Source organism: Kogia breviceps, chromosome 7 (assembly GCF_026419965.1).
Source record: "Kogia breviceps isolate mKogBre1 chromosome 7, mKogBre1 haplotype 1, whole genome shotgun sequence".
NCBI lineage: Eukaryota > Metazoa > Chordata > Mammalia > Artiodactyla > Physeteridae > Kogia > Kogia breviceps.
The window spans coordinates 8315060-8342104 of record NC_081316.1 but is presented as its reverse complement, the minus strand read 5'-3'; the positions used below and the strand labels follow the sequence as shown (position 1 = coordinate 8342104).

The window sequence follows — 27045 nt, the reverse complement described above, 5'->3', positions numbered from 1 at the left end:
GTATATTGTTCTAATACTCTTGTCTATCTTTTTTCTCTATTTTAAGCAAAAGCTGCAGAACTGAGGATTGTTAAAATATATCCTTGCCTTTGGAAATGATTGATCCATGACTTAGTACATGTATTCTGCGTAGCATTTGGTTAGATAATCTATTATATTTACCTCTCCCAGAATCTGATTTTGTCTTGTGTTTCTGTGAAAAGAGGGCTTTCTACATTATCTCCAGTGTACCCAGGGCTTGGAGTAAGCAAAACAATCTGTTGTATCTGAGCAGTATTTTGTAAAATAATACAGGTTTTTGGTTTTCTTCCTCCTTTTTCCTCCCCCCATTTTAGGATCATTATTGTGCTTAAACTGTATTTTCATATCCAGCTTGTCAGGGACAGCTACTGTGCAGCCGTTTCCAATCATATTTCTTTTGTGAGGAAAACCATAGCAGCTTCAGGGCAGAGCAGTGAGAGAATTTCTGCAGTGTCTGGGACAGCTCTGACATTAACAAGGCAATGCTGCTTTTTAAGTTGTGGGGTAGAGCCATGGAATGATGAATGACAAGCTGGTGGTATGTGCAGGCTTGTAACAGATAGTTACAGGGGGCCATGCATTTTACTGAACTGGAGTTTAATTTACAAATTAATAGCCTTTGTGTCCTATCTCACTGTGGTACAAACACAGTGGTTCAGACACTTTTTTATATTAGCAAGCAGCTAAATTGAGCAGATTATAAATGGTTCTTGTTTTTTTCTGTTGTTCTCATTACTGTATCTAGGGTCTTTGCTGGGTCAGGCTACATTTAAATTGGGCATCTGTTTTATGCATTCAGAATATGGCCCTGAACCACTAATGGAGGTATAAGAAATCCGGGCCATACCTAGATTTCTACACAGGAAAATATTCCCTGATGACCTTGATTTCTGAGATTAAAAGGCAACAGGTAGCATTCTTTCTTAATTGTACTTTTTTTGGTGATTCTCGTTTAAAAGAAAAACGAGGTTTGAACAAACATAAAATGTTTCACGAGGTTTTAAAAATAAAATGATTGAAAGATAATTGAGGGGCTTCCCTGGTGGCGCAGTGGTTGAGAATCTGCCTGCCAACGCAGGGGACACGGGTTCGAGCCCTGGTCCGGGAAGATCCCACATGCCGCGGAGCAACTAGGCCCGTGAGCCGCAACTACTGAGCCTGCACGTCTGGAGCTTGTGCTCCGCAACAAGAGAGGCCACGACAGTGAGAGGCCCACGCACTGCGATGAAGAGTGGACCCCGCTCGCCACAACTAGAGAAAGCCCACGCACAGAAACGAAGACCCAATACAGCCAAAAATAAATTTTTTTAAAAAATTGGAAAAAAAAGAAAGATAATTGACATTGAAAATTCACATTTAATTAACTGCTGCTCTTAGCTGAAAATTCACACTAGAGAAATTGTATTTTTCATGTGTTATCATCTCTGATTTTCACATTGCCCTCAACAATTTCCTAAGCACTCCCCACCATTAATTCATTTGATCTTCAACATTTTTCTGAAGTAAGCAGGACAGTATAGCTTAGTACTTCAAAGAAACATAGAGAACTTAAATGCAAGAAAGCTGGGTTCTGATTTTGGCTTCGTTCATCTTTTATTGTAGAGAAATATATTACAACTGCCATTCCCAGCATGCAGTGCTCTTTTTTAGTCTGGCTCTGTGTTGGTACTGTTTTGTCCTAGCATCTGGGTATGTGACATATTGAAGCACTGTAGTTCTCCAGGGACCCATCTCTCTTGAGTAAACAGCTACACTTTTTCTTGTTTGATGCAAATTAAAGACAGTCCCCAGATTCTTAGGAGGGTTCCTAGATTTAGATGAAGTTTGACTGTAGCGGTCTTAGCAGTCCTTTATAGTCGTGCATAAGGAGTTTGGGGGAAGGTGGGGTAGAGTTTACCTATCAGAGTGTGAATGAGCTAAATAAGAAAAAAGTGAACTGCATTTCAATCGGGCTGTCAAATAAAGGGTCTAATCCCCAATGGAAATGGGATATAAATCCCATTGATATGAATAAAAGGTCTAATCTCCTGTGGAGATGGGATGTAAAACCTACTGATGTACATATCAGCGTGTGTGTGTGTGTGTGTGTGTGTGTGTGTGTGTGTATTTCGAAGGAAGAGTAAACCCCAAAGAATATTTTTTTAATTAAAGAAGCCAAAGTCTAATCAGTATAATGACTTACGCATTCTCCACCATCTGTTAAGCATCCATGTAGAGAATTTTGAACTTTACTGAAAAAAAACCCTGATAATTCCAACTGCTGCTGTTCCTTAATTCATCTAAATTGTACTGTTCAAATTCCATGACACCTTGTGAAGAACTATAAAATATCTATGTTAGCAACTCTCTATGACCAAACAAATCCTCTTTAGTAGACAACATACACAGTTCACTGTATAAGAAGAGGTTGTAGATACTGCTCTGTCAAACAGGTAGTGTTTTTCAAGAATATATTCCTTTTAAAAAAGGCTTATAAGGTTACAAGCTATTTGTCTAATTCTAACCCTGAAACTGAATATTGGAGAGTTTTGGGGAAAACCTTCTAGTGCCTTACAAAATGAATGAAACAATTATTTTTATCTAGGTATGCATGTATATGTGTGTGTGTGTGCACACACACACACACACACACACACACACACACTTTTTTTTTTTTTTTTTGGCCGTGCCACGCAGCTTGCGAGATCTTAGTTCCCTGACCCAGGGATTGAACCCGGGCCCTGGCAATAAAAGCCCTGAGTCTTAGCCACTGGACTGCCAGGAAATTCCCCTAAGTATGTTTTTATAGATGCTGCCACCAATATTTTTCCTCCTACTCCCCTGTCAGAATTCTATCCTGTGTCTCTCCCCGAAACATTCCCTCTAATAACTTCAGTACATATCCTCTCATTGAATTTCAGTAATATATTACATCAAGAAGGAGCTTATTTTGAGTTTATTGCTTCTTGTTCCTGTGACTTTGTTCATAAAATGGTGGAATCTTCACTTAATTTTCTATTTCCTTTAAACAGCACATACCTTTTACTCTGGATTGTAATTTTGTCATTAATGTTATGCCAGTAACATACCCTATTCTTTAGAGGATAATTATGAGGCAGCATTCTGAAGACTCATGTTATCTCTTTCCTGCATCTTCAGTGTTGTTGAATATTGGTGTTACTTATCAATACAGTTGGACAGTAGAAAGGTATTTTTCTCCTCTTTTCTCTTTGGGTAAATTCTGATTTTATTAACAAATGTAAATTTCTCCATGTTAGTTTTTTTTTTTTTTTTTTTTTTATAACATCTTTATTTGAGTATAACTGTTTTACAATAGTGGGTTAGTTTCTCCTTTACAACAAAGTGAATCAGTTATACATATACATATGTTCCCATAACTCTTCCCTCTTTTGTCACCCTCCCTCCCACCCTCCCCTCTCCATGTTAGTTTTTATGCACACACAAAATGTAGTGTCCCTGGTTGCATTTGGGCAATTGGTGAGTCTGAAGACCTGGAAAGACTTTTCATTGCATTTTAGGTATGAAGATGGGTAGGGTTTGTTCTTGACTTTCTGGATTTGTGACAAGTTACAAGTCTACCAGTTTCTGGTATGAGGGGGAGGGTTATTTTCCGATTGCGTGGTTGATCATAGAGGAAACAAGGATGAATTTTTAAGGCAGTACTGTGTAGGAAGGTGTCTGGGTGGATGTGGCCCTCTCGTAATTGATTCAAGAGCAGATAATGCTGAGTGGAGCCGAAGCAAGCTGAGTGTGTGCAGAAACGGAGCCTTGAAGCACCAGCGTCCAGTTGTAGAGGACAGGGCTTGTGCCTGCATTTGCTTTTGAGAGAAGTTTTCTAAAATTTGTGTGAGGATTGGATGGAAATAAATTGGTGGCTCGGCTGGAGGGGTAGGGGCTGTTCTTCCACCACCCCATCTCCCTTCTGTATTGACCAAGGCCATGACACTTGGAGTGACTGACTTCCATAGCAGAAAAGCGAACCCGATTTTCTGTTGAATCGGACTGATAAACTTCCGTGTTTTCCTTTGGAATCTGTCTTGCTGTCGTGTGAACACGTTGATAGTATCGCTGAATGTCACAATATTGATCACGGTGACTACCTGTCTCAGAAACTGTGACTTCAAGTGTCAGAGGCTCTGTGAACCCTTCTGCCTGAACAAGCCCTGATGAAACCTAGCGATGCGAATGTCAAGGGTATTGGAGGCTTGGAAGCACATTCTGGGTTTATGGAGCAGTTCTTGACAGATGAATTGAGGGGGGCGGTACTTGCCATTCTGGATGCCTGGCACATTGGCCTGTTGTTTATAGAAAATATATTGAGAGAAGGTAATAAATTGTTAACTTTTCTCTCTCTCTTCTGCCTTGATTCTTTCCAGCTTTTCCTTTTTCATTTCTTTTGTTCCCCACCCCCCCCTTTTAATTTTAATTTTATTTTTTAAACAACTTTATTGGAGTGTTATTGCTTTACAACCCCCCCCCTTTTTTTAGCTCTCATTAACTTGTTAGTGAGTGATGAATGGCCAGTTTGTGAGACTTAGCCTTTTCTGAAAGCTTCAGGATAACGTTCCAAGATAGTTAGCTGTGTTTAAAGGTCTCCTTTATATGTGAACAACGTTGAAAATATCCAGTTGTTTAGGCCAGTATAACTTTCATCAGTGACAGCAGAAGTCATGATTTCTTTGTTTAAGACAAAGAAATGGTAGAAGAATATAGTCTCACTTCCTGTGGAGATGAGAGCCTTCTTAAGAACTTTACTTGATATACTACAAGCTAAAATTTATGAAATTTTATAGCTGTGTTCTCTCACCGCCACCCAGAACTGGTACTGACCCAGATCGGGGTCCTGCTGGAGTTAATGTGGCTGTTGTATTTGCCAGAGCTGCAAGACTGAACTAGAACAAGACTGGATTGTGGAACCTAGAAAAGCCAGCTACTGCACAGGGCAACTCTCCTTTATTAGTCGGCCCTTAAAAGAACATGCAGGGTCTCTGTACACCTAAGGAGCGCCTCCACTGCAGAGCTCACCCAACTTTAGATCATTGGTTTTCAAAATGCGGTGAATAGTTTATTTGACAGAAGGCATCAGTGCTCCCCCTGACCCTTGATTTAAAAAAAAAAATTTCATAGACATGCACAGCTGTATTCTGGGTATTCTTCTAGTCTTCTGGTGAACACAGCAAGGACTGCCAGGGCAATGCATTTCTGAGCAGCTCTCCGAAATACCGCCAGCGCCTTCTTTCAGAGAAAGTATTACCCACCTCATATGATGTGACCCGTGTCCAATCTGCACAGCTCTCTCTCTCTTTTTCCTCTTCGCAAGGACTAATGACCCCCTCTCCCCTCCTCACTTTGTTTCAGGCCCTGGGGGAGGCACAGTTGTGAATGCATCCTGACTCACGGACTCCCGTGTTCCTGATTCTGGTTCTGATTGGCTGTCACCTTGCTCTAGCCATATGGCGTCAGAGTACTCTAGCCTGCGTCCCTTTCTTGTTCTTTTCCCCTACTGTTCCCTTCTGTTGTACAAAACACTGGGAGTGGGTTCCAAGCTTTGTCTCTTGCTTCTAGTTTAACCCGGTCAGGCAGTAAGTAGGAGAGCACACTGCATTTCCTAAAAATGGCTATAGAGGAGAAAAACACCCTCTCCTTTTGTGCCTGGTATAGTAATTATTTAGTTTCCTGTGCTGTTTTTGTTCAGAGTTTATTTTTTGGCAGGTGTCACATTTGTGTTTGCATTATTTCCTCCTGGTTTCTCTCCTCCCCCTGACTTGAGCTGGGGGGTTTTGTTTCTGTTTTGGTAAAGGGACTGAGAATGATGCTGTACCTTAGCTAGTTTGTTAATGTGTTTGATTCATGCTGATTAATATGTTGGGGAGGGGGACTGAAAGCAACTCTAAATAATTACTTAACTGTTAAATGTCTTATCGTTCTGGCAGTCACCAAGCAATGACGTCTACATGTGATACTCAGAGAACTATCCATGTCACCACTCCTGTTACTTCCTCTTCTCTTAAACTATATCTATTCAATCACTCTGAGTTTTACACTTGAGAAATAGAATTTTGAAGACTTGAAAGTTATTTTTATAAGAATTTTTTTATTAATTTGCATTTTTAGTATTCTGCAGATGGTTTCTGGAAAGACTTTGGACTCCACATCTTTTCTTTTTAATATTTAACTGCTCAAAGAGGTGGTGCTAGCAGAGTACAAAATAGAGCAGACCCCTCTGCCTGCCAAATTGGCCTTTATGTGATATTTTCATTGCCTAAAAAGAATCAGTAATAAAAATATTAAAATTTTTCTCAAGAATGTATTTTGTATTGACTTAAAGTTATTAAAAATCCATTTTTTAAATGTTTTAATGTTCAAATATGTCAAGGAAGTAACCTGCAGGTTTGGATTCTTTAGAGAGTGTGTGTAGTGAAGTTGGTTAAAATCATAGGCAGGAATGTGAAATCTACCCGGCCCTTATGGTTTCACTTAACCCCTTCTTTAAAGATCTTCATTTACTTCTTCCCTATTTAAATCTATATGAGAAGACAGTAATCTATTTTTGTCAGAAATAACCAACCTCAGCTGGTGAACTCACTTGAAAGTATAGGCGAGGAGTGCTGCTTATACTTTCTTCCGGCCATTAGGGCAGGAGAGTCAGAACCCAGGTCTGACCCCAAATGGTTATTATATTTTCTCTGAGCCATTTGCTGGTCTTTGGTTCCATCACTTCACACATCATGTGAAGAGAATGAGGACATTTACTTAGCCACCATAATTCTAGATGCAGAGTTTAGTTGTGAACAAAATAAATCCGTACCTGCATGGAGCTTACCTTTTGTTGAAATGTATTATTATAGTAATGAAGGTTTCCAACTGCACCATTTTCTTGGATTTCAACAAGGACAGAAAATTCAAAAAAACCTTAATTTAAAAGTTTCATCCCGTATAGCTAAAACACTACTCTGCCTAAGCAAATGTATGTGTTTTCATAGATCCTGTCCCAGCAAAGCAGTGCTCATGAGTTACATGTTTCAGTTATTTACAATGTCTGCTGTGTATATTTCATAGTGCTGGGATCAAGGTTTCTTTGTTTAAAAGTCTGTTTAATGTTTGAAACTGCCATTAGATACGTGATGTTTGTTTGATTAACAAAAGTTACTGTAGTATAACTGGTACGTATGTTATATCAGATGCAAAATAAATAACTAAATGACCAACAGTGTATACCACTCATAGTTCTGAGTACTTTACGTGAGGCAGTTTGGTACTCGTAAGAATCCTAAGGATATTATTAATCACCTCATCTTTACAGAACAGGAAATTGAGGCACAGATAGGTTAAGTGGCTTGACCAACATCATATAGCTGGTAAGTCGCAAAACTGAAATTTGAATTGAGGCAGTATATTTCCAAAGTTGTGTCTTCGCTGCCACGTTGGGCTGCCCTTCCAGCCCGACACACTAAATAATAATAGTCAAGGGGTCTCAGCTCTGCTATGTGACCTCCATTAGCTTTTCTTCTCAACTGTGCCTCCATTTCCCTTTATAGGTTGATATCAAACGTAACTTATGCCATGGGTTTCTCCTCAGTTGTCTAATCTGTAAATTTCAGATGTAACAAGATCTAGAATAAGCTAGTTACAGAAAAGATGTCAGAGGCATATAATTGCTGCCTATTTCTATACAGCTGAGATAGAACAATATTCTGATCGATTTTATTCTTTCTTGTCCTCCTTTGTAGAAAAGAGTAGTTGAACAGCTTCGGAAGAACCTGATAGTAAAGCAAGAACAACCAGACAAGTTCCAAATACAGCCATTGCCACAATCTGAAAACAAACTACAAACAGCACAGCAGCAACCACTACAGCAGCTACAGCAGCAACAGCAGTACCACCACCACGCCCAGTCGGCTGCGTCCTCTCCCAGCCTGACTGCTTCACAGGTACACGTGTGGATGGAGCGCCTCGGGCTTCGTGCTGTAGGCTGATTGGCTAATGGGTCACGGAGAACTAGGTCCTGTTTCAGACTTTGTTAACAACCTCAACCAGCACTAAACAAAGGTTATTTTGGTTACTTTTTTATACTGTACTGGGATGATAATCACTTGAAATTCATTGCCTGAAGGAAAATGACATTTTACCAAGGAGTAAAAAGTTAAACTGATTTCCCATCTGTCCAGAGAAGGAGAAAAGGTAATCAGTGACAACGAAAAATCACTTCTCTGTATTAGAACAGAATCAAAGTCTTCTTTTGAACTTCTGGAAGTATTTATTTGCACTTGTTCTAAAAGTCTGTGTGACTTGACTCTCAGGAATTGTTTTTCTGGAATTCTTAGCAATTTTAGGTGTGGAGATATTCCAGGATCAATACCCATGGAACCAGGTAGAAAGAGGCATTTAGAAGGTGGTATATTTCATAGAAATGAAATACTCATTTCCAAGTCCATTTCGTCTCATATGAGAATATGTATCCGTTCTCATATACTAAAGGAAATCTGAAATGGAAGCTACAGGTCAAAAATAGTACTAAGGAGTGGGAAGCCTAATAATATGCTAATTGGTGTAGCTGTGCAAATGATTTTACTGAAAAGGGCATTTACACTACCATGTAATGTAAGGATATTGAGGCAGTCAAGACACACAAAAAGGACATATTTGGGAATGTTTCTATTAAGAAAAGTATTCGAGCTTGATCTCCACGTACTTCGATGTAGTGTGGGCATACCTTTTAAAATGGGACACTTGAGCAGTGGTTCTTGATCTTTGGAGGTCCCAGACTCTTTTAAGACTCTGTTGAAAGCCATGGATTCCCTCCCTGGAAAAATACACACTCACACCTAATACAGTCATTTTTGCACATGGTTGCAAAGACTTTGGGATCTTCTGAAACCTGATCATGAACACCTCTCACCCACCAACACCATCTTCACTGTATCTATATGTAGAGAAAAAGATTTTAGTTTACTTGGTTAGTCACCACTTATGGACATTGGGCTGGTTCATATACAATATTTTGCAGATGAAAAATACATTACTTACAAAAATACTGAAGATTCCTAAAGATAGTTAACGGTTAATCGAGGTTACCATATACTGGCATTCTCCTAAGCACTTTGCATGTATAACATACACAGTCCTCACCCCATCCCTACTAAGGACAGTATTATTATTACCTCTGTATTTTAGAAAAGAAAACTAAGGCACAGAAAGGTTAAGTAATTACCTAAAATCATATATATGTATTATATGGTGGAGCCAAGATTTGAACCCAGATGTTCTGGTTAAAAATTCTGCCCATTTGCTACTGTAGACTGACATACAATACCAAAAAAAGAAATGCCAACATTATATAAAATGCCAAAGAAGGAAAATGAAGAATCCCTGTTGTAAATCAGGTAGCTAGAGTGGCCTGCATCATTTTTACCCTAATCTCTAAGGCTATTTGGAAATTAGGCATTCAAACTGACTTGAAAACCCCCCCTGACCAGCATTTATATTTCTTCTAAAAGATTGCCTATCAGTTTACTTTTTTTGGAGTTTTAAACAGAGTTGGATTGGTGGTTCTCTTCTCAAAGTACAATTTGATCAGAAAGTGTTTACATGGAAGGAGTGTGGTAGAATTCATTGTTTCCTGGTAGTAGGAATTTCCTCTCCTAACCCGTGGAAACTTTCTGTTCAAGTACCGTTCCATATCACAGAAATCAGAGAAAATAATTATATAATTTACAATAGCTATTTCCTTCCCTGTTAATCTGAGTTCTGTGCTGCTTTGGGATGGTAATAGTAAGGGGCCTAGGGCTATCCCCAAAACAGTGTTATGTGGCATCCCTCCATCTGGTAGCCCACCTGATACATTTAATTGATTTAGCTAAGCTTGTTTTATATTATTTTGTTTAATGTTAACAGCCATAAGATCTCTAGGTTATTGGGTTTTGTTTTTATAGTAAACTGTCAATCATTATTTATCATGTGCTCCTTATATGAGAGCTTCTGGTATGCAAAGAGGTAGTAATGGTCCCTGCCTAGAATCTGGTAAACAATGATAATTATTTTCATTCATTATGTAAATATTTATTGAGTCTCTACTATATGCAAGCTCTCTGCTAGGCAATGTCTTGTAAATAAGACAGAATTTCTGTCTTCAAGAACTTAACAAATTTAGAGGAGAGGAAGATGTAAACAGCTAACAAAGAAGAATAAAATGAGAGCACCTGTGAAAATACCAGAGGACACTAATATTGACTAGAGGGATCAGAGAGTGCTTCATAAAGGAGGAGGCTTCTGATCAGGGCCTTGACAGATGAGTGAGGGTTCAGTGACGGAGCAGAGGGTGAAGAACATCAAGGTGTAGAGAACAATGTGAATAGAAGTATGGACTCAAAAAAGTGAATGTGTGTCTTGGAAATAGCAAGTAGGCTGATGTGGCCGGAGCATGGATTCCAGGAAATGGTGGAGTGGGATATAAAACCAGAAGGTAGGAAGAGGCTAGCTTGTGCAGGCCCTCCAATATGTGGCAGAACTTTGGGGGGTTTTGGCAGTCACAGGGCGTCATTAAAGATTCATGAGGTCAAGGACAAATGGGAAGTTTAATATACGGCATGTACTAAATTTCTAAGTCCAGAAAGGATTAACTATTAATTTAGCAATCTGCATGGGCAGGGAGGAAGTGCTAGGATGAGAAAGTGTTTTATTCTAAGTCAGGTGATTAGCATGTACCAAGTCATGGGGGAGTGAGAGGATCAGTTCCCTTTACTTAGCTAACTCCAGCTTATGTTTGTGTGTATATTTTGAAATTTTTCCAAACTACAGAAAAAAAATGAAAGAATAGTTGAACACAGTCGTACCCTTCAACTTAAATTCACAACTCTGTCATTTTAAATGAGTACAAATGTAAAGAAGCATGCGGTTAATAAAACCAAACAGAAAATAAACCCTCATAGACAGAAGGGGTGGGGTTCTATTAATAGTTGTCCGAGTGTACAACAGTTACCTTCCATTCAAAATTAAACAAATAGGGCTTCCCTGGTGGTGCAGTGGTAAAGAATCCGCCTGCCAATGCAGGGGACACGGGTTCGTGCCCCGGTCCGGGAAGATCCCACATGCCGCGGAGCAACTAAGCCTGTGAGCCACAGCTACTGAGCCCGTGCTCTAGAGTCCTCAAGCCACAACTACTGAGTCCCCACTACTGAAGCCCACGCGCCTAGAGCCCGTGCTCCGCAACAAGAGAAGCCACCGCAGTGAGAAGCCCGCTCGCTGCAACAAAGAGCAGCCCCCGCTCGCTGCAACTAAAGAAAGCCTGCGCGCAGCAACGAAGACCCAACGCAGCCAAAAATAAATAAATAAAATAAATAAAATTTTTTAAAAATTAAACAAATAGTCTTAAATAGATGTGGAAGTTAGAGCCCATAGTAATAATACCTCTAAGTTCTGATTTGTACATTGGAGTTTATCTTTTTAAAATCAATACCTCATGCTTTGCAGGTAAAAAAAAACAATAACTTAGCAAAAAAATAAAAGGATTTTGCTGTTAGTGCTTCTTGCCATGTATTTTCTGCATTAACTTCTAGTTCATGCAGTTTGGGTTTTGTTCATAAAGAACCCCTTCATGAACCTTGGAGAAACTGCTATCATCTTTTGAAGGTGATCATACTTGGATAGTATCAACCAGCCAAGGACTAATCACAGCTTCCATAAAAATAATTTTTTTGTGTTTCTGGGCACCTTTCCTCACTGTCTTCTCTTCCTCCTGCCAGAACAATTCAGAGGTTTTCATTAGGTTTGGATATCAAAATTCTAGATTCTCTCTGTCATCTAAACTCAGAACTCCAGGAGTTTGATTTACGTTCCCTAGTACTTACAGTAGAATAAGCACCAGACCAGGAGTAAAGATCTAAGCAGTACCTGTGTAAATTCCTGGTGTCAGTAAATGGTTTGCAAATAAATATATTCTTCAAAAGCTTTTCATCAGTGCATATAGTACTAGGTCTTGTGCCTCTATATACAAAGAGAGTTATGTAGATGCTAGAATACATGGAGTGAAATTAGCTACAACCCCATATTTATAAAGTAGAATAAAAATGCTAACCTAACATGTGAACAGACTTGTTAGAATTCAGTGCTTTTTAGTTTGCAGGTAATGCTAAGTATATAAATCAGGTGAGTTTGAGGTTTTACTCACTTTTTAAGAAAAATTATTCAAAAGATTGTTAATGACTTACCTGAATCAAGGATGTTTTAAACAAAAGTATATTGACCCTCTTTTAAAGTAGTACCAACATGCATGACTGTTTTTAAAATCCATGTCAGTGAGTTCAGCTGATTAGAGCTTTTCTTCCATAACCTGTGTTGGCACCAGGATTGAATGCTATCTGGTGTGACTTGCTCACCACTTCAAAAGTTCTTTGTATTTAAATGTTTTAAACTGATGGAGAGAGCTAATATCACACTGGGTTAAAAATACATTAAAAATAGCAGGTAGTATAAAGTCAGTCGCGCTGCTACACTCCTGTAACATTTCTGATGATAAATAGCACTTAGCTTTTGTTTGGTTTTCGTCACTGATGGGCGGGATGACCTGCTACTTCCCCAGATAAATAATTATCAGTGTTCCCCTTTTACTCCCGTTTCACACTCGAGAGGACAACGGCAAGGAGAATGAGCCACTCTATATTGTTGACTTAGAGAAGAGGAGCGTATTTGGGTGATTTTAGTTGCAGGCGTCCATAAGGATTGTTCATTAGGCTGTGATGGGATAGACAAGGCCAGATGATTACATTGTTTTGGTTAAAAGAAAAAAAAGCTGTTAAAATATTAGATAATGCATGCATGTATGTGTTTAAGGCAGAAAAATTCCTCCGAACCAAACAATATACAAGGACTTGCATAGACACTGAAATAGAAATTCACAAAGGAATTTGTTCAGATCTGTTTCAGGGAGAGTGGGGTCCTTTTCCCTGGTGGAGGGCAGTGCTGTCCGATAGAACTTTCGGTAGTGTTGGAAAGCTCCACTGTCCAGTTCGGTAGCCACTAGCCATGTGTGGCTGTAAGCATGTGAAATGTGGCTAGTGTGACTGAGGAACTGATGTTTTAATTTTTATTTTGTTTTCATTAAATTTGAATACCTGCACGAGGCTATTAGCTACCAAACTGAACAGTGCAAGTGTAGAGTAAGAAGAAAAAGGTGAAATAATATCAAAATCAGAACCAACAAGTTAGACCACGTATAGTTTCACGTTTCTGAAACATCTCTATCTTGAGCGACTCGTAGCCTTCGCTAGGGGCGTATGCCGTGAAATGAGGTTGTTTATATTTTCTTGTTTTGTAGCTGTGGCTCCTTTAATTACTCTAATAGAAAGTCTAGAAAAATACAGCTTCAAAGCTGCAGTAGCGCTTGTGGAGCATCGGCGAAGTCCTCTCACCTCCGTTCAGACTCTGATCTATAAGACTTTCTGAAACGCAGTTGTTTGTTTCCACCGTGTCGCCTTTTTCTGGATCTTTCCTCACTTCTGCAGTAGTCCTCCAGAGCAAAGATTGTAGGTTGTGATTCATATCCCTTTGGTATCAAGAGCTGGTATTTACTATACTAGTTGGTGAATAGGTTTCCTTATCTGGAGTTTGGGATTTACTGCCTTTGAGGCAACAGTTGTACTAATTCTTATGTGAGTCGCCCTTCCTCTTCTCCAGGGTGACACTCAAAAGAATTAAAAGACACTGTTGTTTTATCCCAGCCTTTGTGTCGCAGGAGGCAGACAGATATCGAGAATTATATGATAGCTTTCTTCATATTGATGAGGTTGTAGCAATTAATGATAGAGATGGTGTGTACCTCATTGATTTGCAACTTCTACAAAATTTAAATCAATTGAGAGCAAGCAAAGAATTAGAAAAATCAGAAGAAATAGGTATACTCATATTCTGTATCTGTAAACCCACCCCCTTCCTTGTGGAGAGCCCTGTGCCCATTTTAGCCTGCAGTTATTACTATGAACTTAAAGCTAAATTTGAGAACTCGGCAAACCAGAGACTGCCTTTTCGTGTAGCAACAACTGCGCTTTATGTACACAAAAGAAATGTTAAACTTGGCTGATTATGAGAATTATTGCTTTGTTTTCTTCTGGAGGCTGGCATTTTGTTTAGTGGGATGACACTTCAGCGTCCTAATGTCTGTTTTCCGTGTCTCCTAGAAGACTGTAACTACAGCTTCTATGATTACCACAAAGACACTACCTCTCGTCTTGAAAGCAGCAACTGCGACAATGCCTGCCTCTGTTGTGGGCCAGAGACCTACCATTGCTATGGTGACCGCCATCAACAGTCAGAAGGCTGTGCTCAGCACTGATGTGCAGAACACACCAGTCAACCTCCAGACGTCTAGTAAGGTCACTGGGCCTGGGGCAGAGGCTGTCCAAATTGTGGCAAAAAACACAGTCACTCTGGTAAGCCAGCAGCTGCTACCCGTGTGTGCCCACATGCGAGGGTTCAGGATATGCATTTGTAGAGTATATCCATTTTATGCTCCTGCTGGATTTTTCAGTCTCCATCCCTCTTGTACCATACCAGATTCCCCTTCGGGGCTGACAAGGGAATATGGCATTCCTGCTGCCTATTTAAATAACTATAGAGGTGTTCTTACACCAAGGATCAAAACTCTTTGAGGTATTATCTGAGGCCAAAGTATGACTTGACTTAAGGGGGGAAAGTGTCCTTCACAGAGGCATTTACACTGTTTCATGTATCTCTCCCTCTATCCTAACCACACTGCTTCCTGTGAAACTAGAGTGCTTAAACTCCCTGGTGCTATGTTAACAATTTGGGGGAAATGCCGGGAATTTTTTTAGTTCACTCTTCCTTCAAATTGCACTCAGGAAGTACTGGAGTTAGTTGGGAACTTTAAAATTTTTCAAGAAACTCACAAGTAACAGTGTCCATGTCCAAGGTCCATCAGAAAAAAGATCCCTAGAAGGAAGAAGTACTTGAATAAAAATTGTTCTTGAGATTTCTAGGGTAAAACTGTTTTCAGAATATACCCAAACTGTAGTTTAAATGTTCGTTCTTAAAATGGAAGCTAAGAGGTCTTGGTGGCTTTCAAATAATGACCAATGGTGGGTGAAACTAGCGGGCATTAAAGTGAAGCTTTACTCCTTACCCAGGAATCTTTAGGGAAGTAACCACATCACTCAGCCGGACGCTGAGAGTTAGAACATTCTCTATAGGAATAAAGCCGTTCACTGTTATGTGAAGCTGTTATATTAGGAAAAGGCCCATTTGTCCAGGCAGCAAGTTTGATTTTACTTTGGATCCAGTGTTGACTTTTAAAATACATAAGTGCAAGGGTTCCTGAATGTCAAAGGGAACTGTGTGACTGCTGAGCTTGCTGTGTTCCACATCAGATGTGTAAGGAAACAGAAATGTGGTTGGTTTCCTTTATGGGGTAAAGCATGCAAGTAGGAGAGCAAAAAAGTTTCTTAAGGCAGTGTTAATTCAGATGATTCATTCTACACTGAAAGCTTATAGAAAATGTTGTCTGATTGAGAGAATAGTGATGCTGAAAATACTTTAAGAATACCGTCTTTGATATTGAATAATTATTTTCCTCTCTGATTTATTTTTCTCATTTTCTAGCAGGTTCAGGCAACACCTCCTCAGCCCATCAAAGTACCACAGTTTATCCCCCCTCCTAGACTCACTCCACGTCCAAACTTTCTTCCACAGGTGAGTAAATCAGTTGACAAGCCCAGTGATGGGTTAGGTGGGACAAAAATCCTTGCGGGCCCTTTCTAAGCAGCCTGTAATGCACTTGTCAATTCAGCTGTATTCAGATCCCACTTAGCTAAGGATTCTAGCTGCTGATCTCTATACCATGAAGAAGCTTTTTCTTTTTTCTTTTTTGGCTGCACTGCACAGCATGTGGGTCTTAGTTCCCTGACTAGGGATCGAACCCGTGCCCGCTGCAGTGGAAGCTCCGAGTCTTAACCACTGGACCACCAGGGAAGTCCCACAGAAGAAGCTTTTTTTTTTTTTTTTTTAATTGGAGTATAGTTGCTTTGCAGTATTGTGTTAGTTTCTGCTGTACAGCAAGGTGAATCAGCTATATACATATATCCCCTCCTTTTTGAATTTCCTTCCCATTTAGGTCACCACAGAGCATTGAGTAGAGTTCCCTATGCTATACAGTAGGTTCTAATTAGTTACCTGTTTTATATATAGTAGTGTGTATATGTCCATTTCAATCTCCCAGTTCATCCCACCCCCTACCCTTTCCCCCCCTTGGTTCTCTACATCTGTGTGAGAAGAAGCTTGTTTTATCATCAGGGTTTCTTAACAGTGATGAAAGGCTGTAGCAGAGGGATGTAAGGAAAGGGAAATTTTCCTAAATTTAAAATAATTAAGATAGCGCCATTTTAAACCTTATAACGTTGACTTACTGGAAGAATTTAGCCAGAATTGCCTGCTGGTGGGGAAGGAACGCACTTACCCCTTCTTCCCCGCAACCTCCGCCGCCACCCGCTGTATGCAGGGAGAGTAGGGAGGGAGGCAATCGTGACACTAACTGGGAGGAAGCGTTTGGTTCCACTCTGGAAAGTGATGCCGTAGAGCATCTTTCTTAAACACAAAGTCTAGATGGTAAAGATTCAGACTAGGAAGCTACGCAGGGAACTTCCTGCCTAGACCCGAGCAACTCTGCGCATATTCTCGTGAGAGTATTCTTCCAGCAGTTGGCTGAACTCACCATTCTTATGGCAGCATGTTAACGATTGTCCCAGTCTGGACCTTGCGAGGAGTTGACTTGCCTGGTAGAAAGATTGGGTGTTCCTGTCTGAAGCCTCAGCCTTCAGGCCAAGAGAGAAGGGAGAGGATGTGTGTGGTCAGTGGCCATAAGTGATTTCTGAATTGCCTCTGGGGAGGGGATGGGCAATGCTAACATAAGATTATTTCAATCATGTATCAGATAAATTCTTAATGAATACCTTAGGTATCAAGAGAGCACTAAGAACTATGGATATGACGTTTTCAAGATAGTTCTCGGCCTCATAGAGCTTCAGACACATGTACAGGCAATTAGTGTGTCCATGATGGGAAGTGTAGGGTAGTCTGAGAATACATGGGAGGGACAGCCAACTCATTCTTAAAATATTACAGAAAGTTTCCTTGAAGAGTTGACATTCCACCTTAGACCTAAAATCCTAGTAAAGTTAGCTTGAGAAGGTTTTGGGGGAAGAAGGAAAATGTCCCAGGCAGAGAGAAGAGCCTATGTGCAAGTCCGCAATGCAGAGAGACATGTCGGCTAAGGAACCAAAGGAAGTGTGGTGTGGCTGAGCGCAGTGGGCCTTGTGGCCGACTCAGGCTGGAGTGAGGTGAGGCTGGAGAAGCCCGTAGGCCAAAGCCTCTGGGACCTTGTAGGCTGTATAAGAATTAGGGCCTTATCTAGGAGCAGTGGGGACCCGTTAAATTACTTTCAAACAGGTACTTGACATGGTCAGACTTTTGTTTTAGAAAATTCCCTCTTACCACTGTGTGGAGAATGGATTGGAGATCGCCAAGAACGTGGCAGGAAAAACAGGACATTGTCAGCAGTAACAATAGCTAATACTTAGAGAATCTTGCTATGTGCCGCTTACTGCACCAGGCACTGTACATGGGTTACCTGTTTTAATCCTCACAACAACTCTGTGAAAGTGGGTATTCAGGTAAGAATCTAAGAATAAGAATCTAAGGCTTAGTCTATGTTTTTCAAGCGATGGGGCATGACCCATTAGTAGGCTGTGAAATCAATTTAGTGGATTGTAACCAGAGTTTTTAAGTAAAATGAACAAAACAGTAGGAAATGTTAGCGTATGTAGCACATAAGTATTGTTTCATGAAGTTTTTATGTTCTAGAGGTATAGGTAAATATCTATGTACGCGTACTGGTTACAGCGTGAAACACATTTCCTGTTGTGTGTCCGCAGCACACACTACAGGGTTGTCTTAGATGCAGCTAAGTATTCAGACTCACAAGACTGTCAAAGGCCACACTTGGCACCGGTCTACTTGGAATGATATAGGACAGAAACCAGAGCTTGCCAGCAAGACAGCTTCTTCAGCAGGAGTCCCTATAGCAGTCCATGTAATAGTCTCTACGGCTGTCCAGGGACTGCTCAGGTACAGGGAAATGAGATCTTTATCAGGTCAGCGGGAGAGCCACCCTAGCACTGAAACCTGGCGCCTTACAGGAGCCTAATGTAGCTTATAACAATTCCATAGGCATGGCTTCCAAGGTCCCCGCAGTGGACACGCACGGTGGCAAAAGTCACCCCATTTCCGGAAGCCCAAAGCAGGGTGTCTCACTGTCTTTTTTTTAAAAAAACAACTTAAAAACGTTTATTTTTAATAACGTATTTCCATCTCTGCTTTTTGCAAGTAATGGAAATGTTAGATTTGATTTAGCAGCAAGAGGTCATTTGTACCATAAGCAGTGTTGCCTGCTAACATAGTTGAGATTCTTCCCTTATCGGGTTTCCTGGGGTGTACAGCTAGAGAGTTAAGTGAAGGTGAAATTCTTACGCATAAGGAGAAAGGATTTTGCCCACAGGTCACAGTTTAGAAAGTTTGAAAAATACTGTTAGAGAGATTTAGGTGTGTTATCTTAGGTTACACAGCTAGCTAGTAAGTGGTAGAACCAGAATTTGAACCCAGGCAAGGCTGATCCCATGTTTTTAATCACAGTTTTCTGCCACTGTTTCAGTAAAACAAACACAGCTAGAGTAGTGGTAGTGAGGATAGAAAGTAGACACATCTGAGAAGGATTTAGGAAGTAGAGGTAGAGTAGGAAGCATTAGGAATGATACTGAAGTTTTTTTTAGTAAGAAAGGGGCATTTACTGAGGTAATGATTATAGGAAGAAGAAAAGATTGGAAGAAAAAGTTGGTGAGTTTTGGACATGCTGATTTTGAACTTGTGAAATTTCCAAGTAGAGATGAATAACAGGGAGTTGAATAAATGACTCTGAGCTTAAGGAGCTGTCTGGTCCTGAGATACGAGTGTGGAAGTCTTTCGTGTATAGATAGTAATTGAAGCTGTAGGATGCAGTGAGAGTTCCCAGGAGGAGTGAGGACATTGGGAAGAAAAGGGGTACCAGGACAAAACCCTGAGAAATATTTATATTTGGGGTTGGGCAGAGGTAGAGGAAGCCACAAAGGAGACTTAGAGAAGGAGCGGCCAAGAACAGGGAGTTAGAGGGCCAGAGATGGGAGTGAACTGAGCTGTGGATATGAAGAAATTTAGAACGTGAATTAAGGACATTGGCAGCATTATTACCATACTGGGCACACGTTCTGGGTGGGACCAGTCTCTGGATGAGGCATTTGACCTCAGCCTGAAGAGGCGGCATGGTATAGGAGAGGGAGCTACAGTTTGGAATCAGAAAAACGACATTCTAGGGTAACATTTGGATCCTCTTAGGAGCTGATGCATCTTTGTACTATTATATATGCTGAGATCTATAGAATTGATAATACTAAAATGTATATTAATATTTGTACTGGATACCATTTCACTCACATCTATAGTGTAGAGGATCTGCCAGTGTCTACGATTTATAGGACTTGAGAAGTTTAAGTCATACAATAATTGTTCTTTCTTTCTCCATAGGTTCGACCTAAGCCTGTGGCCCAGAATAACATTCCTATTGCCCCAGCACCTCCTCCCATGCTTGCAGCTCCTCAACTTATCCAGAGGCCTGTCATGCTGACCAAGTTCACTCCCACGACCCTCCCTACCTCCCAGAATTCCATCCACCCCGTCCGTGTCGTCAATGGGCAGACTGCAACCATAGCCAAAACGTTCCCCATGGCCCAGCTCACCAGCATTGTGATAGCTACTCCAGGCGCCAGACTCGCTGGACCTCCAACTGTACAGCTTAGCAAGCCAAGCCTTGAGAAACAGGTACAGGCAGAGTCTATGCACCTGCTTTGGGCAGTAGCTTGGCCACTGAGGCCGGTCAGTCTGTAAGGGGTCTTTATCTTCTCAGCGGCTCTTTATGTTAGCACCACTGTCTGTTACTTATCATGTGATAATTCATCCACAATGCAAAAGGGCTGTTCTTACTGAAGAAAGTTGGGTTGCTTTACCCACCATCCCCTTACAGATGAATTTTGATTCCTGTGTGAATGAGCTCCCCCTGCTGGTTCCGAAGCAGAAATTCACAGACGGGTTCTGCTGCCCTCAGTCAGGAAGCAGATAAGGTAGCAGACAGAAAATGCTATATTCCTTTTGGCCCAGTAAGAATCCAGATGAGGATGTCACTGTGAAAGTTAGGAAGAATAAACAAAACAAAGAAAAGGATTTCATTTCAAAGATTTTCCCTGTTATTACAGACAATGAAGACCCAATGAAAAAATTAAGATTTCTAAAATTCATTCTTCTAACTCTAGAGGATGCAGACATTTGAGCTCAGATGTTGAAGCCTTTCATTTATATTTCTAAAATCAGATTTCCTCCTAAAAACACAAGTCTATAGAAATACAGGTAACCTCCAAAAACACTTAAGGGCTCTATGACAGAAAGATTTCCAAAACCAAGAAAAAGGATTTATAGGCAGTCACCATATTCTATTTAAAGAAAGACCAGTGACAGGAAAGAATTTTGGAAGGAAAAGCTCTTTCAAGAAAGTTGATTTAAAAAGTCATTGCCCTATTTCTTATTGCTCAGGCTTGAGTTCTTATTCATCTGAAAATAGTCTCTGGTGATCCTGAATCTTCTGCTTCTGGATGGCTGACCATGATTCAGAGAGGCTGGCCAGATGGTGGGGAATAAGAAGGCTTCCTGCTGCCTTGGCCGCCTTGAACACGGGAGCCTTACGCCTGGAATACCAGCTTTCTGTCCAGGCAGCTCATAAATGCAGCCGATCTGGCCCTAAGAACCTGGGTACCAAAATCTTGTATCAAGAAATACCAGCAAGAACACATCTCTGTTCCTGGGGAGGCTACTCAAACCCCCCAAATGCTTTGAGGAACATTTAGAGATAAATTACTTACATGTATTTTATATCAGGAGTTTTCAAATTTATTATCAGCAGAACTTCAATATTAAGATAAGGAAAGTAAGATGCCCAAGCTTAGGAGTTTGGGTGGGGGCATGTTTGTAGACCAGCTGCCATCATGTCCCGTGCTGGCTCTCAGAGGACCTCTGAGGAGCATTAGAGTTGTAAAGAATGTGGTTTCAAAACATTATGTTATTTATCTATTTATTTATTTAAATTTCTTTATTTAGTTAGTTAGTTTTGGTTGCGTTGGGTCTTTGTTGCGGCTCGTGGGCTTTTTGTAGTTGCAGCGAGCAGAAGCTACTCTTTGCTGTGGTGCACAGGCTTCTCATTGCAGTGGCTTCTCTTGTTGAGGAGCACGGGCTCTAGGCGCGCAGGCTTCAGCAGTTGTGGCACGTGGGCTCAGTAGCTGTGGCTGGCGGGCTCTAGAGCGCAGGCTCAGTAGTTGTGGTGCACGGGCTTAGTTGCTCCGCAGCATGTGGGACCTTCGCAGACCAGGGCTCGAACCCGTGTCCCCTGCATTGGCAGGCGGATTCTTAACCACTGTGCCACCAGGGAAGTCCCTCGAAACATTATTTTAAATTATTAAATATTATTTCTCTTTGACCTCTTTTTTGATAAAGATATTTTTAGGAGACAAGAATCTTCAGTTTCATTTCATTTTTACATTTCTTATTTTTTCTCATTACAAAGATGATACCTGTTCACTGTAAAAGGAAAGCTCAAACATTACAGAAATATATATTGTAGAAATGTATCCCCTCATAATCATTGAAGAGAGTAAATTTCTCCCATAATTTTACCCTCCAAAGTTGCTATTAGCAGTTTAGATTATATTCCTCCACATATTTTCTTGATAAAGGAAAAGGCAAAATCAAACGATATATTACTTAGTCACTTGCTTTTTTTTCTTATTAGATCTTGAATATCTTCATATCCCAGCCTTATATATTGATAGAGCATTTCATTTTAATTATAAAAATATCATAAAAAGGTACCCATGAATTCTTAAAAATTAAAAAAAATATATTTTCTAGCAGTGAATTCCATGGTCTTTCTTCTTGTTGATCTAATAGAGGAATGTAGTCATTGCTTGTTTAGTTTAGCAGGCCACCTGGCACAGCGTCTTACAGGTTATCAAGCTCGGTCAGCAAGGATTCTCTCTAGACTCCATTCTCAGAATTCTCCTACTTCAGATCTTTCTACTATCCTTCTTTTTTTTTTTTTCCATGTTTCATGTCCAGTATCTCATTCATAGCTGTTAAGAGATCCCATAGATGAGCATTACGTAGCCACGGAAGTACCACTTACAGTCTACTCGTAGAGGTATCAAAACCTGTGTCCAGCATTCTCTCTGTGGCCAGGCTAGATGGGTTCCTTTCTGCTTGCTACTCGTTTGTTTAGGGTGATAACAGTCACTTAATAAAAAATGTTGATTCTGTGCCGGCTGCCATGCGGCGTGTGCTAACACACGGGTTGGGAGGTCAAAGCCTGTACCCTCACAGAGCTTGGTCTGGGGCAGGCACTGTGGCTCTGCCTCCAGGGGAGGAAGCACGGCAGGTCGTGTAGTTTCACGTAGGCATAGGAAAGGGAGAGGCAGCGTCAGCTGTAACAACAGCGGTCTCACTTCTCCCCCCCCTCATCAGGCGTCCCCAACTCCCTTCTCCACCCTAGATTGGAGAACCTGTCTTATCCCTTGTCAGAAGCCACATTACATTGTGGCTGTGAGAAACTGAGTGGTAGTGTTTAAAGAGCTCTGAGGCTAGAAATATACTTAGGCAGAAAGGCAGATAAAGCCGGACAGACTCATATCATGGCCCCCACGCTGCCTCCTGTTATGTCTTTGTCCTCTCCAGCGCTCTGTGAAATGGGGCTAAACACCTGTGGATGGCGGAATGACGTAAAGAGCTTAAAGTCGGTTAGGCTGTGTCTGATGTATTTAGTTCTCAGGGATTATGTTCATTCTTATCCACGTCACCCCACCCCATTCCCTGCAACAAAGACATCTATGTATGTCCCAAAGGCTAGACTACTGAGAAAAATCCTATAGGTCCTATGGGGAAATTTGTCAGATTGCTACCCATTCCCCTACTTCCATCTATATTTTGTATGGGAACCTACACAGTGTCCTCTAAAAAAGAGGACTTCCAAGTTGAGAGTATTATCCAATGTATTAGCCTCAAATCCCAGTCTTCCCTTTAAGGAAACTTGAGGTGGTAACTCTTTGCCCTCAATCCAGATTTTTTTTAACCTTGATTGATGAAACTATTTGTACATTTGAAAAATTTTCAAGCGCCTAACTTTCGTTATTCATGCAGCCCAGCCTTAAAAGGTGAATTTGTAATTCAGGGATATAAATGGCTAATTTAGTTCTATCCAGAGTTTATGGTTTTTATCTTTCTAAAACCAGAAAAAAACAGGATTTGCAAATTTGTACAGGTGCAAAGTAGGAAATATATCAATAAACGAGTAAAACAGACTGGGAGTAAACAAGTAGATTTTTTTTCACTTTCAATGGGAACATGAGTACAAGAGATATCTCACTCTTAATTTCTTTGAAATAGTAAGACAAGTATGACAAAATCGACAGTTTGGCCTTGGTGTCAAGAAGATAATAGAAAGTAGAAGAGACTGTGGTAAAGTGCAAAGTAACATACTCCATCTCAAGGAGGCAGCAACTTTTTGACAATAGCCAGTTTTTATCATATGAAAACTTTTTCAAGAAAAGCCAGAAATCCAGATATTTTGAGAGATTTCAAGATATACTTTTGAGATTAAAAACAAATAAAAATAAAATGAATTAAAAAAAAATTAAAAAAAAAATATATATCAGTAACTGTTTAAACACCATGTAGGCAAAAAAATAACACCTGCCGGACAGCTTCACCTCTGGATAGTGGTTTATAATCTCTGATAGAGACCATACTTTTAGCTTAATCTTTTTTGTTTGTTTGTTTCCCAACCTAATTGTCTTTTTAATTGAGGTGAAATTCTCATCACATCAAATTCACCATGTTAAAGTGAACAACTCAGTGGCATTTAGTACTTTCACAATGTTGTGCAACTACCAACTCTGTCTAGTTCCAAAACATTTTTATTACCCCAGAATGAAACTCAGTACTCAGTAAGTAGTTACTCCTCATTTGCTCCTCCCCTGCCTCTAGCAATCACCAATCTGCTTTCTGTCTCTATAAATTTACCTATTCTGGGTATTTCATATAGATGGACTCATACAGTATGTGACCTTTTGTATCTGGTTTCTTTACTTAGCATAATGTTTTAAGATTTATCCATATTGTAACATGTATTAGTACTCCATTCCTTTTTAATAGTCAAATAGTATTCCATTTGTATGTGTATACCACTATTTGTTTATCCATTCATCCATTGATAGATTTGGATTATTTTCACCTTTTGGCTATTGGGAATAATGTTGCTGTGAATATTAATGCACTAGTATTTGTTTGAGCACTTATTTCCCATTCTTTGGAATTGCTGGATCATATGGTAATTCTATGTTTAACTTTTTGAGGAACTGCCAGACTGTTTTCCACAGCAACTGAATCAGTTTACATTCCCACCAGCAAGGTATGAGTGTTCCATTTTCTGCACCTCCTTACCAACACTTATTATTTTCCTTTTTTTTTTTTTGTGGTACGCGGGCCTCTCACTGTTGTGGCTTCTCCCGTTGTGGAGCACAGGGTCCGGACACGCAGGCTCAGTGGCCATGGCTCACGGGCCTAGTGGCTCCGCGGCATGTGGGATCTTTCTGGACCGGGACACGAACCCGTGGCCCATGCATCGGCAGGTGGACTCTCAACCACTGCGCCACCAGGGAAGCCCTATTTTCCTTTTTTAAAAAATTATAGGGCTTCCCTGGTGGCGCAGTGGTTGAGAATCCGCCTGCCAATGCAGGGGACACGGGTTCGTGCCCCGGTCCGGGAAGATCCCACATATAACAAAAAAAAAAAAAAAAAAAAAAAATTACAGCCATCCTAGTGGGTGTGAAATGATATCACATTGTGATTCTGATTTGCATTTCCCTAATAATTAACATTGTTGAGCATCTTTTCACGTGCTCGTTGGCCATATGTAAATGTTCTTTGGAGAAATCTCTGAGTTCTTTGCCAGTTTTTAAACTGGGTTGTTCATGTTTTTGTTGTTGAGTTGTAAGAGTTCTTTATATAATCTGGATACTGGATCCTTATCAGATATGTAACTTGAAAACATTTTCTCTCAGTATATAGGTTGTCTTTTCACTTTCTAATGTCCTTTGATGCACAAAAGTTTTAAAATTTTTTCTTTTGTTGCTTCTGCTTTTGGTGTCATAGCTAAGAATCCATTGTCACATCTAAGGTCATGAAGATGTATCCCTAATTTTTCTTCTAAGAGTTGTATGGTTTTAGCTCTTATATTTAGGTCAGTAATCCATTTTGACTTAATGACTGTATATAGGGTGAAACAAGGGTCCAACTTTATTCTTTTTCAGGTGGATATATCCAGTTCTCCCAGCACTATTTGTTGAAGAAACTATTCTGTCCCCATTTGAGTGATCATTGCATCATTATTGAAAATCTATTGGCTGTGGACGTATGGGTTTATTTCTGGACTCTCGATCCTGTTATGTTGGTCTATATGTCTGTCCTTATGCCAGTACCAACCACACTGTCTTAATTGCTATCGTTTTGTAGTAAGTTTTGACACTAGAAAGTGTGAGTCCTCCAACTTTTTTTCTTTTTCAATATTGTTTTGGCTGTTCAGGGACCCTTGCAGCTCTACGTGAACTTGAGAATTGTCTTTTCCAGTCTTTCTGCGAAAAAAGGGGTGGGGTAGGGGGCTGTCGGAATTTTGATAGGAATTGTATTGACTCTCTAGATTGCTTTGCATAGTATTGCCGTCTGAACAATATTCTGTCTTCCAGTCCTTGAACATGATGTCTTTCCATTTACTTAGGTTTTCTTTATTTCTTCAGCAGTGTTTTATACTTTTCAGTGTACAAGTCTTTCACCTCCTTGGTTAAATTTACTCCTAGGTTTTCTTTTTGTTTTTTTAAATAAATTTATTTTTTTAAATTTGTTTATTTTTGGCTGCGTTGAGTCTTCGTTGCTGCGTGCAGGCTTCTCTAGTTGTGGCGAGTGGGGGCTACTCTTCGTGGCGGTGCGCGGGCTTCTCATTGCGGTGGCTTCTCTTGTTGCAGAGCACAGGCTCTAGCACGCGGGCTTCAGTAGTTGCGGCACACGGGCTTAGTTGCTCTGTGGCATGTGGGATCTTCCTGGACCAGGACTTGAACCCATGTCTCCTGCATTGGCAGGTGGATTCTTAACCACTGCACCACCAGGGAAGTCCCTATTCCTAGGTATTTTATTCTTTTGGATGATATTGTAAATTGAGTTGTTTTCTTAATTTCCTATGAGGATTGTTCATTGCTATTATGAATTACCATGTATTAGAAATGCAGCTGGCTTTTGTGTTGATCTTGTACCTCACAATTTTCCTGAATTCATTTATTAGCTATAGTAGTTGTTGTGTGGATTCTTTAGGATTTTATGTATATGTAAGATCATGTCCTCTGCAAAAAGAGATAGTTTTATGTGTTCCTTTCCAATTTGGATGCCTTATAGTTCTTTTTCTTGCCTTATTGCCCTGGCTAGAATTTCCACTACAATGTTGAATAGCAGTGATGAAAGTGGGCATATGTCTCTTGTTCCTGATCTCAGAGGGAAAGCTTTCAGTATTTCACCATTGAGTATGATGCTAGCTGTAGTTTCCACATAAATGTCCTTTATAAAGTTGAGGAAGTTCCCTTCTGTTCCTAGTTTTCTGAGTGTTCGTATCATGAATGGGTGTTGGATTTTCACAAATGCTTTTTCTGCATTAACTGAGAAGATCATATCGTTTTTCTCTGCCTTTATTTATTAACGTGGTATATTACATTGATTTTTAAAAAAATATCTTCCATTCCTAGGATAAGTTCCACATTGTCATTGTGTATCATCCTTTTAACATGCTGTTGGATT

General features: G+C 40.3%; 1 protein-coding gene across 19 annotated transcripts in view; it reads left to right on the top strand.

Annotated features, from left to right (window-relative positions):
* PHF21A (PHD finger protein 21A) overlaps window positions 1–27045 on the top strand; it is a 191645-nt gene that overhangs the window by 131948 nt on the left and 32652 nt on the right. For 7 of the 19 annotated variants that reach the window (XM_059068419.2, XM_067037188.1, XM_067037180.1 and 4 more), the window contains 4 exons: window positions 7752–7952; window positions 14196–14444; window positions 15631–15720; window positions 19639–19932. In XM_059068419.2, the coding sequence (XP_058924402.1) occupies window positions 7752–7952; window positions 14196–14444; window positions 15631–15720; window positions 19639–19932 (834 nt within the window). Of the gene's footprint in view, window positions 1–7751; window positions 7953–14192; window positions 14445–15630; window positions 15721–19638; window positions 19933–27045 lie in introns of all 19 variants that reach the window. The other 12 variants (XM_059068410.2, XM_067037187.1, XM_059068414.2 and 9 more) reach the window with 3 other exon arrangements.